The sequence below is a fragment of the Colossoma macropomum genome, unplaced genomic scaffold, assembly GCF_904425465.1.
Source record: "Colossoma macropomum unplaced genomic scaffold, Colossoma_macropomum, whole genome shotgun sequence".
NCBI classification, from domain to species: Eukaryota; Metazoa; Chordata; class Actinopteri; order Characiformes; family Serrasalmidae; genus Colossoma; species Colossoma macropomum.
Window position 1 is genome coordinate 19,988,145 of NW_023494797.1, and position 13,273 is coordinate 20,001,417.

Consider the following 13,273-nt stretch of genomic DNA (forward strand, 5'->3'; position numbering starts at 1 on the left):
ACAGAATGTGTCTTAAAGTTGTATAATGAAGCAAATGAAGACAATATATACGTTTAACCGACACATCATCACTCTCCTCTCCTTCTCTCATTCCAGACGTCTTACGCAAATGAGCTGAGTGATGACCAATCGGATTGTTGACATTTGGTGCCGTAGCTGATTATGTCATACCCACAGCCACACGCTGAGATTTAACGCTGGCTGTGTTTACATGCAAAGATTTTTGCCAATCTGATTGAATACATTCCGATTATAGATTTAGACTGAGGTGTTTTTATCTCACTCTACTCAACAATCTGATGGAAAATCTCTGTTTACATGCTCACTACAAGTAATCCCATCCAAAATTACACGCATGCATAAAGAACCACTTAGTGTAGACGTTACCATGACAACCAGCATCACGTGAGTCCAGTCAGAGTGAGATGAGCAGCAGTGAGCAGTGCTTGTGTTTTTAATTGCTTTAAAATGATGTCAGACTCAGGAAAACGTCCTTCACATGTCCTTATTAAAGAAGGCCGAGAAGAGGACGTCGTGTTCTGAGACACATAAGCTGGACGTCCGTCCCACCGCCGTCTTTTAAAGATCAGAGCGAAAACTTCGTCTCCTCTGCAGACCAGTTTCTGCTCCGCCATGTAGAACGGTATAAACTTTCACTATAACGTAACGAACATGATCAGAACAGACTTAAACTTTCCGATAGGGAATGTAATCAGATACAGGCGTTTACATGGATATTATTCTTCTATTTAACAGATTATTTACAGGATTACCCACCTCCATCCGTCAGATAGAAACTGTATTCTGAATGGCCTGAATCGGACTAGACTATTCCAATTGAGCTATTAGTCAGATTATTAACGGAACATCAGCCTGCATGTAAACGTGGCTACTGAACTGCAGTCTGAGTGGGAGATATAACGGTTGAGAAAAACTTTATTATTACATTAAATGATTCCTTTTGAATTTAAAGAGCAGTGAGTCTCATTCACCAAAATTTTCCTGAGTTTGTTCTTAAATGTGTTCTTGAGAAAGATCCTACGTAAAACTCTACGTCAGATTCATGACGTGTTCTTAAAGCGCAGAACTGTTCTCACCTTTGTGCTCTTGAGTGTGTGTAGATTCTGTTCTTACCTAAGAACAAATCCCAGATAAGAAAACATTGGTGAATATCAGGTAAGTGGGTTTTAAGAAGAAGTTTTTCTTAAGAACAGTTGGTGACTGAGGCCCAATATTTGGCTGTTTTGGGACTCTGAACTGGCCTGTAACTCCACATAGACTTTTTTTTGCATCCCAACCTGCTTGTGTTTGAGGTTTTGCTAGTGACCACCAGTGCTGGTTTGCGTTGGTTTTCTAGCAGGGCTGTAGCCTCCTGAGATCCAAACACCCGAGTACAGGTTTGATTAAACTAACTGGTGCTCTGCTATCACAAGTACAGACAATAACAACCCATATAAATTAGAGTAAAGTGGACTGATTGTTGTTGGAGTGACAGAAAGCTGAAATGGAACCTATACTGCAGTGTTTTAAGCTGCAGCCTGGTAGGCTAAGCTAACATGAAAGCACAAGGCCTCCCACTGCAGTACAGGCTCAGTTTCAGCAACTGATGTTCAAAGACCGGCCGTTTAGAGGATAAAGAATCTGAGAGCATGCTGAGAGAGCGGTGTTGGAGTGACAGCTGGAATCAAACGTGTTTTGTGGTGGATGGTGGGTTTAGGTACTGGGCTGTTAGCAGTGAGCCACTCATAATGGCACAGAAGGGCTCTACAGTGGAAAAGAGGCTACTAACGTCCCTCCAACCAGCATAGAGTCCTTTACCATTCCAGAGTGATGGCTTATGATGCATGTAATGAGCCGTTGATGAAATCTGAGACATCCTGTGGTTCATTTCATTTCTTACATTTTATTTCTATTATTTATTTACTTATTATTTTAATTATTCTTATTAGTTTAACTAATTTAAATAGTTATTTCATACTGGACTGTTTTAAAGCACCTCACTTTAAAGAGACTATTAAACACTATCACAGCAGCATGTATCAGAATAATGGACATGTAAAGACTACATGTGACTTGCCTGATGAGAGGCCACTATAGGAGTGGGAGCCCAGGTGAGCTCGTTCCTTTCTGGGTCCGGAAGAGTCCATTGTGATCCAGGGGAGGGGGGGCCTGTGAAGAGAGACACCTGTGTAAAGATAAAAGCTGATCTAGTTGTACAATCAAATGCTACCATGACATCTGTGTATAAACGTATCTATGTAAGTAGAATGAATGTGACTGTGACAATGTATGATTATGAATATGCCTTTTATTCTAAGCTCTATTCAGCCAGAGTATAGACATGGGTTGGCCCAGATCGTGGGTGGGAGGGGCCAATCACTTAAAAGGATAGGAGGTTAGTTCTAGTTAGCTCTTGATGGTGGGAGTTTTGAGAGGTGCTGCAGCCCCAGACTTAGAGATGTTGGATAGCTCCTTTTTCCATGAGCATAGTATAACTGTCTGAAGTCGATCTCGTATCAAAGAGGTTATTCTTCAACCGTTTAAGTTCTTTTAATTCCTTTTTGTTCTTGTGAGTGTAAATAATTGTGTGTGGCTTTAACAAACTGAGAACTTTTGGGACGTAAAGATGGAGTTGTTGTCATGGTTCTGCTTCTGGGGCCTCTGATACACTTGACCCCTCAAGTGGTAACACCATAACAGTACCTACATAACAATATAACGATGTAACCTGAATATGAACTATTGATTATTTTGTGAGCTATGAAATTTTTAAAAATCAATATGCAGTAAACAAAACAGAGAAAAAAAACTGATGCATGATGCTGTGATGGACGCCGAGCACTGACAATGAATAAGAGAACAGTTCTGTCCTGTGAGCCGAGATAAAGGAATCAACAGCTGAACACACGTAGCTGTGGAGGTTATGGGCCGTGTGCATGGAAAAATGAGGATTACACAAAAAAAAAAGAAATGAGAGAGAGAGAGAAATGTGTAGCGATTGTAAGAAAGTGGAGTGAGAGAGAGGGGAAGAGAGAGAGAGGGAGGGAGGAGAGCTGAGAGAAAGAGAAAATAGAGAGGGGAAAAGAGAGAAGTGGAGAGAGAGAGTGAGAGGAGAGTGGAAAGAGGGAGAGAGAGAGAGAGAGAGGAGAGGGAGGAAAGTGGAGCGAGAGAGGGAAAGAGAGAGAGAGAGGAGGGGAGGAGAGTGGAGAGAGAGAATGGCAAAGAGAGAGAAATGGAGAGAGAGGAGGGAGGGAGAGGGAGGGAGGAAGGAGAGAGGGAGGGAGGGAGGGAGGAGGGCAAGAAAAGTGAGTGAGAAAGAATAGAGAGAAGTGGAGAGAGAGTGAGAGGAGAGTGGAAAGAGGGAGAGAGAGAGAGGAGGGGGAGGAAAGTGGAGCGAGAGAGGGAACAAGAGAGAGAGAGGAGGGGAGGAGAGTGGAGAGAGAGAGAATGGCAAAGAGAGAAGTGGAGAGAGCGAGAGGAGGAGAGAGGGAGGCAGGAGGGCGAGGAGAGAGGAGGGGAGGAGGGCAATGAAATTGAGTGAGAAAGAAGAGAGAAGTGGAGAGAGAGTGAGAGGATAGTGGAAAGAGGGAGAGAGAGAGAGGGGGAAAGTGGATCTAGAGAGGGAAAGAGAGAGAGAGAGAGAGGAGGGGAGGAGAGTGGAGAGAGATAGAGTGGCAAAGAGAGAGAAGTGGAGAGAGCGAGAGGAGGAGAGAGAGAGAGGGAGGGAGGAGGGCAAGGAAAGTGAGTGAGAAAGAATAGAGAGAAGTGGAGAGAGCGAGACAGAGAGACAGAGAGAGAGAAAGAAGATGAGAGGATTAAATTGAAGAGAAATTAAAGGAGGAGAAGAGGGAGGTGAGAGAAAAGCTGCGATGGAGTGTCAGAAGTGCACGACTCTCACTCTAGAGCCCTACAGCTCTGGAGAGGAGAACATACCTGAGAGTCAAACGCCTCTCCAGCTCATCACAAAGGTATTGGATGGAGCTCCGTCACTCCAGAGAACACAGTCCCACTGCTCCACAGCCCAATGCTGGGGGGCTTCATACCCCTCTAGCCCTCAGAGACCCATTACGGCAGAGACACCCTGCTCTGCGTTTTGGAGCAAATTTACCATCTTCACAGGAATATTTGAGCAGTGATATTTTACTTAATTCCTGATGTTTAGTGATAAAATATTACAACAAACAAACAAATACAAGATACACACAAATCTGAAGTCATTAGCCTGTGCCAGTGAGGAACGCAGGGCCTTAAGTTGTTCTATTTCTCATTTAGTGCAGCTTTATCTTTACAGACTCAACAACAGTCCAAATACAGGTTGGACTAATCGAATTGGATAGGTCCCGACAGACGCTTCTATAGGGCATCTCAAAAATTAGAGTTTTTGGTAGGAAACTCTTCTGATGATGTATCTTGAAGGTGGGAAGAACTTTTGGAAATCAACCACTGCCTGGGGTGGACTTCTGAAGACAGACTGTGCTGAAATGTTTTTTGTTAGCTGGTGAATGAAGGAAGCTGAATATCGTACTGCAGCCATGTAATTGGCTTCAAATCATCATTACATTGGAGAGAATGTGTTACTCCAACAGGACAAGACTCGAAAGACTAACATTTGCAGGACAGCTGGTTATCCACATATCTTACCTCAGTTTGGCTTCTTTTCTCAGGCTGAAAGGCTAAAAACTCCTCTTTGTGCTGAATAACGAGAGAATCACCATTTCCTTTATGATTGTGTTCAAGAAGTTACACAACAGCTAGCTTGGTTGTATTTATTAGCCTGCAGCTCAGTGGCTAGGCTAACAGTCAGGACTGGTTGGCACCACAGAGATTCCCAATGGTCATGTGATGTACTTGTGCAGTGCATGCTGGGTATTGTAGTGAGAGAACACCGATGAAGAAAAACATGAAAATGATAAAATTTTGAGTTTTGTGCTGTTACGCTATAGAATATTACAAAACATGACACATAACATAAATGGCAAGTTTTAGATTGGAATGCCTTTGATGTAAGTGTGTAACAAGGTGATCCTAATGAAACAGAGAATCTCAAATTACGGGCAGGTTCATAGATAATATGCAAATATGTTACATTTGAAATTACTTATATGAAAATACATTTGAAGACCCATATTCTAGACTATAAATATTTGATAGTACAAGATAGGTGTTTCTAACAAAGTGGCCAGTGAGTGGAAGTACCATGTAGGTGTTTCTAATAAAGTGGCCAGTGAGTGGAAGCACAAGGTAGGTGTTTCTAATTAAGTGGCCAGTGAGTGGAAGTACCATGTAGGTGTTTCCAGTAAAGTGGCCAGTGAGTGGAAGCACAAGGTAGGTGTTTCTAATAAAATGGCCAGTGAGTGGAAGTACCATGTAGGTGTTTCCAGTAAAGTGGCCAGTGAGTGGAAGCACAAGGTAGGTGTTTCTAACAAAGTGGCCAGTGAGTGGAAGCACAAGGTAGGTGTTTCTAACAAAGTGGCCAGTGAGTGGAAGTACCATGTAGGTGTTTCCAGTAAAGTGGCCAGTTAGTGGAAGCACAAGGTAGGTGTTTCTAATAAAGTGGCCAGTAAGTGGAAACACAAGGTAGGTGTTTCCATTAAAGTGGCCAGTGAGTGGAAGCACAAGGTGGGTGTTTCTAATAAAATGGCCAGTGAGTGGAAGTACCATGTTGGTGTTTCTTATAATGTGGCCAGTGAGTGGAAGTACAAGGTAGGTGTTTCTAATAAAGTGGCCAGTGAGTGGAAGTACAAGGTAGGTGTTTTTTATAATATGGCCAGTGAGTGGAAGCACAAGGTAGGTGTTTCCAATAAAGTGGCCAGTGAGTGGAAGTACAAGGTAGGTGTTTCCAATAAAGTGGCCAGTGAGTGGAAGCACAAAGTAGGTGTTTCTAATAAAGTGGCCAGCGAGGGAAAGTATAGGATAGATGTTTCTAATAAAGTGGCCAGTGAGTCAACGTATAAGGTATAATGTACAGGAACTGGTTATCAGTGACTTACAGAGGATAATATGTAGGTATAAATGAATGTTTGAGTCTCTGCAGTGATGGAGAATTTTCTTAATTGGGGATTTTGAATGAAGAAAAACACAAAGCTACAACTACAAAAAGAGCTGAACACACAACACACAGCATTCAAACAAACTGTGCAGTTTATGTCTATAATATCATTAAGATGAAAGAGTTGAGGTTTATTTCCACAAAATCATGAGCTTGCACCATTGATGGATATGGAATGTGAATATTTATAGCACATCCTAATGTGGAAACAGCACCAGTACACAGACATGGACAAATAAAACAGGCAGAATGACTTTAAAACTATGTAAAAGTATTGACTGTAAAGTATCTTCTGATGGTGTTTATGAAGAGGTCACACAAACAAAACAAGGTGCAAAGGTCAAATCTACAGTACAACAGACATGCACAGTCACAATTTAACCAGAATAATTTAAAGGGACTCCGAAATGTACAAAATATATAAATGAATTGATCCATAGCTCGAGGAACTGGATGGCTTAGAAAATAATGATTTTTTTAACCATGATTTCCACACAAAAAGCTGTAAAGAGACAGACGTGGCTGTTTACAGCACTGAATTTCCAGTTACGCGGTAGTTCCCAAACCTGCAGAGCTTCTCTTGAACACAGTTTATCAAAAACACGAGTCCATTTTTTCCTCCAAAGTGTTCTGCAATCAAGTACTCCAGGAACAACGAGGGCTCCGCGCCTCCAGCTTTCATTTTCTCTGCACTTTTTCCCCCAAAAATGTCCAGTTCGGGCCCTCTGGGTATCTGTAGGCTCTTATTTTCCCAGTCAGTAAGAGTCAGTGAGGGTGCTCATGGGAAATGTAGTCCTCCAGCTCTAAAGCTTATTGGCTGAACATGACTTGCAGCACTGTTCGCCGTAAAACTTGTGGTTGCACACGCCGTGTTGGGGCACCAGGTGACACCAGCCGTAGTAATCAATACAGTTCTGCTCTCCTGGAGGAAAAAAGGAACAGAGGTGTGTTATAGTGGCTTTAAAATCATTTAATAAATAACAGATACAGATATGCTTTCTGGTACATGTACATTACTGAGTTTGAATAGACTGGACTGGATGGACTCTTCAAAGGTTTGCAATCAATGTTTTCAGTAATATAAAGCAAATTTGTTTGGAGATAAATGGATAAGATGATTCTAACATGCAGGTTTAGTATGAAGCTTTAGGAAATATAGAAATGTTATTTGCATCCAGAAAGCCATATAGCATCAGTAATACAGTTCTGATAAAATCAGAATGTCACATATTTCAAGTGGTGATAAAACTGGTAGATAACTGTAAAACTACAGTGTATTGTTCATAAATTAAATTAGAAAATGTAGAAAATGTAGGGTTTTTTTTTTTTGCCCTTTACACCATGTCAAAATTTCATGATGAATGGACAAATAGAAATGCTCCAAAATGACTTGGAATATATTTATTCCATATATATATATATATATATATATATATATATATATATATATATATATATATATATATATATTATTTTTTTTTATTTTTTATTATTATTATTTATTTCAGAAACATATATCAGAACCATATATATATACTATGTTTATAGTATATATAACAGATGGACTACAGTCTGTAACTGTAGAACTACAGAGTGAAACTATATGGTCAGTGGAGCTGATTAAATGGACAATGGGAGGTGATTTTATTGTTATGACTGGTCAGTGAATGTATGTATATATGTATATGTGCATGTATATGTTGAGATCTGTACCTTTAAGAACAGGACTGTGGGCAGGGCCGAGGGCAGGGCCAGGAGCAGGGCAGAAGTGTGTGTTGCATGCTCGGGAGCTGAGGGGTCTGTGCTGGGGTAAACACCCGGCCGCAGGACGGCCATGCCTGAGGCACTGAACACTGCGGGTCTGCACGCCTCCTCCACACGACACTGTACACTGCAACACACACACACACAGGTTAACCTGGCGGTCATTCATTCACCTCAGACCATGTGGAGCTGTTCAGTAAGCGCTAATAGACTTTAGTATGTGGTTTTCAAGTCACTTTGGGCCGTTTGTTTGGGTCCATTCATCATGAAATTTATACACAATGTAAAGGACAACAGGCATTTTCACATTATGTCAAAAACTAAGGACAAAAATGGACATACGAGGTTTTCGTCCGACAGCAGCGATATGTTTATTGCTGAGTACATTTAAGTAAATCGAGTAAATTGTACTAACTCCATTTGTTTAGTTGATATTAAAGTGATTGAGTATTTGGGACTCATGTTTAAGCTGTACTAACCCAGTTAAATTAAGTAACTGTAAATTAAATTCACTGCTGCGCTAAACTACACAGACGACAACACACAGACGGTGAAAAGACACGCCCAATATGCAAATATGTGGTACTAAGAGCCAATAGGAATCATGTTTTGCTCAAGAAGGTTTCATCGACCAAACATTTATCAAGTAAAGCTGAGAGTCTAAACTGAACCGCAATAAGTTTATTCAACTCAAACATCCCGTTTGATGGAATCATCTAAATAAAGTTATGAAAAAAGCACGAAAGTCAAATCATTTCAATGTAAAACATGTAAAAAATTTTCACAACACTAAATTTTCAACAGTCTTTAAAAACAACCCATTATTGGCCTGATTGTATTTGGGTGTAAAGTCGAGTTAAATAAAAATAGTGAATATAATGCATTTAAATAAGTTACCTCAACTCAAAACATGCCGAAAAAACTCAAATCTTACTCAAAATGACTGAGTTACAACAATTCATTTTTGAGTTAATTTGAATATTTCAGATTAAGTTACTCCAACTTCCTGTAGTATTTGAGTTGTATTAACTTAATTCTTTCATTACGACGTGCAGTGAGTTTTACAGTGAAGACATTTTTTTGCAGTGAGGTTTGAGGTAAAGAGAAACAGGAGTAAATTTCATTATTCACAGACAGACAGACAGACAGACAGACCGACAGAACTGTCTTTTGTCTGTTCTGTTAACGGTACCTGTTGCCAGGGCGAGGAGTACCAGCCCAGCCCGACGACGCTGCCCGCTCTGCCCAGGCTGGGTGGGGGGAGCTGAGGGCAGGGGGCTTTATTACAGGCCTGCTGGAGCTCAGTCTGGGGCTTCCGCACATTCCTGCACCTCCGTGGGGGGAATTCAGAGAATCCTCCGGTGGAGTCTCTCTCTCCGCAGCGCAGCTCACGCCTCCTAAACCCTCCTCCACACGAGACCGAACACTGGACACGACACAGAGAGGCACTGTTAGAGCCACAAACACACTCAGATTCCTTATTTAGGTCCAGAATTTAAAGGAATGATCAAATTTGCACAATTTTCCACTTTATATTAGTACATTAGCAGAGACAGTCAGTGCACACATTTTGCTTCTTTAGTTTTAAACTGGATCTACGAGGCTAATTGCCAGAAAACACTAGAGGTCAATAGTCACCCAAATATTTTCTGTAAATTCAGCCAGAAAACTTCTCTCATCTTCCTCATACAGCATTCAGGTCTTCATTAAGGTAACGCAGACTTGTCAACGTAAGTCGTACTGTGTCTTAAACTACATCATCAAGTCTGCACAACCTTAATGAAGACCTGGATTTGGTCTGAGAGAAGTTTTGAGGACGTGTTTACAGGATAGATTTGGGTGACTATTGACTTCTAGTGTTTGTTAGGTACTTTAACCTCATTTCTCCAGTGATAAATGAAGAAGCAAAATTTAGACCCCAAACATGTCTTGGCTGATCAGCTACACCTGTGATAAGTAGATCACTGTGTAAATTATATTTTTCATTGAACTTTTCCTTTAAAATGAATAATGAAAGGTAAGCATTGGCAAAATGGCATAAAAAATTACTCTTCAAAAGGTTTGAACCACTTGTATTAATAATAACTGAATTTATACACAATAATGACTTGTTCAGTGTGTATTTTAGTTGAAAGGGTATATTTAGATGATGTATTTAGCATTTTAGTATTTTGAGATCAAGAAAAATGATTAAACTGTTAATTATATACTGTAATTCTCTGTTATTTTGGTCAGGTTTTGGAGAACTTTTGAAAAAGAAGGCATTCTTTTTCCTACACACTTAAAAAGAAGGTTCTTCAAGGATTCTTTAGTAAAGAAAATGGTTCTATGAAGAACCATGCACACTCAAAAACCCTGTACATCATTGAATGGTTCTCTGCATGGTGAAATGGTTCTTCCGATTGATGGAGAATGTGTTGTATATGGTTCTATATAGGACCTTTTTGAAAAGGGTTCTGTATAACACCAAAAAGGATTCTTCTATTGTTACAAGCTTGGCATTGTAACACACGTAATTCTACCAGGGGTGCCCAAACTTCAGCGTACGGCCGTATATAATCGCCCTCGCGCCCCAAACCCAGACATACACACACCCCAGGGAACCGCTGGAGGCAAGGTCATCCAGTGTCTCCATGGCAACAGGCTAATAACGCTGCTTGTTTGAAGAGGGATGTTGCGAGAGCAGCAGAGCAGCGCGGGGGAATCACGCAGTGACAGTCTAGACGGAGGCTGATACGGAGACAGAGCTCAGACTGTTCTAATACTGATCCGTCTGGATGATACGGAGACGCAGTAATGCACTGCGTGTGATTATATAAAGGGGTCTTTTTTAATTTGACTAGTCTACACAGTGTGGTACAATAGCAACATCTGAAATAATGCAGCGGACAGCGACCAGGACTCTGTTAAACAAACCCAAACTCTGATTTTAAATCCGCCTTCTATTTTAAATTCTTCAAAGTGGGGAGACTCTTTGAAAATATATACTCTTTGATTCAAAAAGATTAATCCGATTTCAAAGCACAATATTTTTCCAACCGTGAGGCAACGAGGAACCAATCACAATCCAATTGTAAGAGGGGGTCATAGAGTTTCTGAATGTCAGTGGAAGATGGCCCCCTTCAGTCTGAGAGGAGATGAGACCCCTGATCAGAAAGCGTTCTGCATTCTCCACTTCAATAAGAGTGAATCCGTCATAACTGTGCAGCGTGATTTTCGTCGGCAGTGAAGCTCCAACAGCTCAGAGCGTTCATCGTTGGGTCCACGACACTGGATGATCTCCGAAATCGCATTGAAAGAGCCGTGAGTGCAGCGACACCCGACATGCTCAATCCAGTATGGGATGAGTTTGACTATGGTGTTGATGTTGTCTGTACAGCTGGAGGAGGTTCATACTGAGACCTTGTACAATTACATAATAATCTTTATGCTCATTTAAACCATTTACAGTTCACTGTATCGTTCTGTAATGATTTACAAGTGAAATAAATCATTTTGAAATCGGATGAATCTTTTTGAATCACCCTGTGATTCGTATCTCCACTTTTGTCATTTTCCTGTTTTTAGTCTGAAAATTTCTGTTGCCTTTTACATTATGCAACTATTTTTGTGGTCCAAAAGCAATAAATTACTCGTCATACGCTTAACGTACGTTTTTTCTTTTTCCTGTAAAATGAACATTTTGGAGATACAAGGTTTTGTTCTGACAGCAGCGATATATATATATATGTATCTGCATGTCCTGTGAGTCTCCACAGATGCCTATAGTTTGGGGTTTTTGGTGCTGTTTCCTCAGGTTAGCGTTTTAATCTGTGTTTTCTGTTTGTGTTGCCAGGGCACGTTGTTGTCATGGTCAGCGATTTCTGCAGTTTCTGCTGACCCCTGCCAGCTCCCTCAGCCTCTCCGGCTAACCCCCAAGCATGCTACAGTGCTGTACAAGGGGGCAAGCTACAATAAAAGAGCATTTCAATGTCCAAGATCCTTCTTGGTCCAGATTCTTTCTTGCCAAAACATTCAGTCAGGTGGTTGTAAATTATTGGTACTGAATGGAGTGCGTGGTTGGTTTTCTGGTGATGTACTGAAAGCTTGTTAAGCTTGTTGGATTTGGTAAAAATGCTTAATGATAGTCTAGATCGCAACCCAAATGTTAAGAAGAGCCATTTTGTCCTTTCAACAAAAAATCAAACCACCTTGGGAGCCACAACACTTTATGTCCATTTTATTTTACCATCTTGGCTGTAAATATGTCTCAGTATGTGCAAATGTATTAGTATAGGATATAAAAATATAATATAAACAAAAACGCAGACTTACTTTGCTCTGCTTTAAGCTTTGGCTCAGCTATAGCTACTTTTCTCGCATCTCCGGCAGGAAACTTTTCCAAGAGTTCAGTAGTTTCTTGTAAAATGTCTCTCAACGTTCGATTTTTTATGAGGCTGAAGTCGCTTCTCATTCACCAACTTCTTGTTTGAATTTTCCCGTTCCACCTTAAATGGTCCAGCTGAGTTCAGCCTTGCGACTTTTTAGTGTTTCAGTTTCTCGTTGCAGATTAAACGTATCAGGAAACCAGCTGGAGTGATTATGAACACAAATAAGTCCATTCATCTCCAAATTATCAATGTTCATCTTAAATCTCTCTCTTTGCCGTTTCGTTAGCTACTAGCTAGGCGAGACTGTTGTCTGTGTTGCTATGGTGACCAGCAGTCTGCGCTGATCTTCAGGGTTAAAGGGTGAATTAGCAGTTCTACATTAACTCCAGAGTTTAAGACCATTTATAGTTAAACTGTGTTGAACGATCAGCAGAGCTTTATTTTACTGTAAAGGAGGATTATTTTATTATTACCTACTAATCTGATTCAGCAGTGGAGCTGAAACAGGGCAGCAGCCCCTGCTGTAGACTTTGTAGTATTAACTTTTGGTGGCCACAGATCTGGTGGAAATGCTGCGACTTGAATAAGAAAACTGTTGCCATAATGTTTGTCTTAATGGCCATAATTGGAAGTACAACTGCATCTCTGTGTCTCTGTGTTTAGTAAGCGTTGTGATGGTTGTTTGATTATCTTTTTAATATTCTGTTAGTGAGCTGCAGCCAAGCCACGCAGCTCCACTGACAATAGTGCTTACAGACCAGCTCAGCACAGCTTTCTCAACATGGTTAACTAACGCTGCTGATTGGTAAATTAAAGCAGTGCATGATTTTCAACCCACCATTCAATGAACGTCAAACCATCATGGTAAATGTTAAACTGGCTTGGTAACAGCTGATGCTTTAATACACACGTCTAGAGGATGGAGACTGTGTGACTGGTGTTGGAGTGGCAGCTGGAATCAAATGCTTTCTGTACTGTGTGTGGCTATTAGCCTGTTAGCCATTGCTAAGTCATTCTTGCATGTGTAGTTTTTCTTCAGTATTTCCTGGTTCTGATTTGGCTGCACAGCAAATGGACAAAGAAACCATAA

At 40.8% G+C, this 13,273-nt stretch overlaps 1 protein-coding gene across 1 annotated transcript in view; it reads right to left on the minus strand.

Annotated features, from left to right (window-relative positions):
* Positions 1–6,193: 6,193 nt before the first annotated feature.
* The window catches only part of adamts18 (ADAM metallopeptidase with thrombospondin type 1 motif, 18), a 118,324-nt gene continuing 111,244 nt past the window's right edge, over positions 6,194–13,273 (minus strand). Inside the window, 3 exon segments of the mRNA XM_036584474.1 lie at positions 6,194–6,971; positions 7,763–7,940; positions 9,006–9,239. Of these exon segments, the coding sequence (XP_036440367.1) occupies positions 6,853–6,971; positions 7,763–7,940; positions 9,006–9,239 (531 nt within the window). The 3' untranslated portion in view covers positions 6,194–6,852.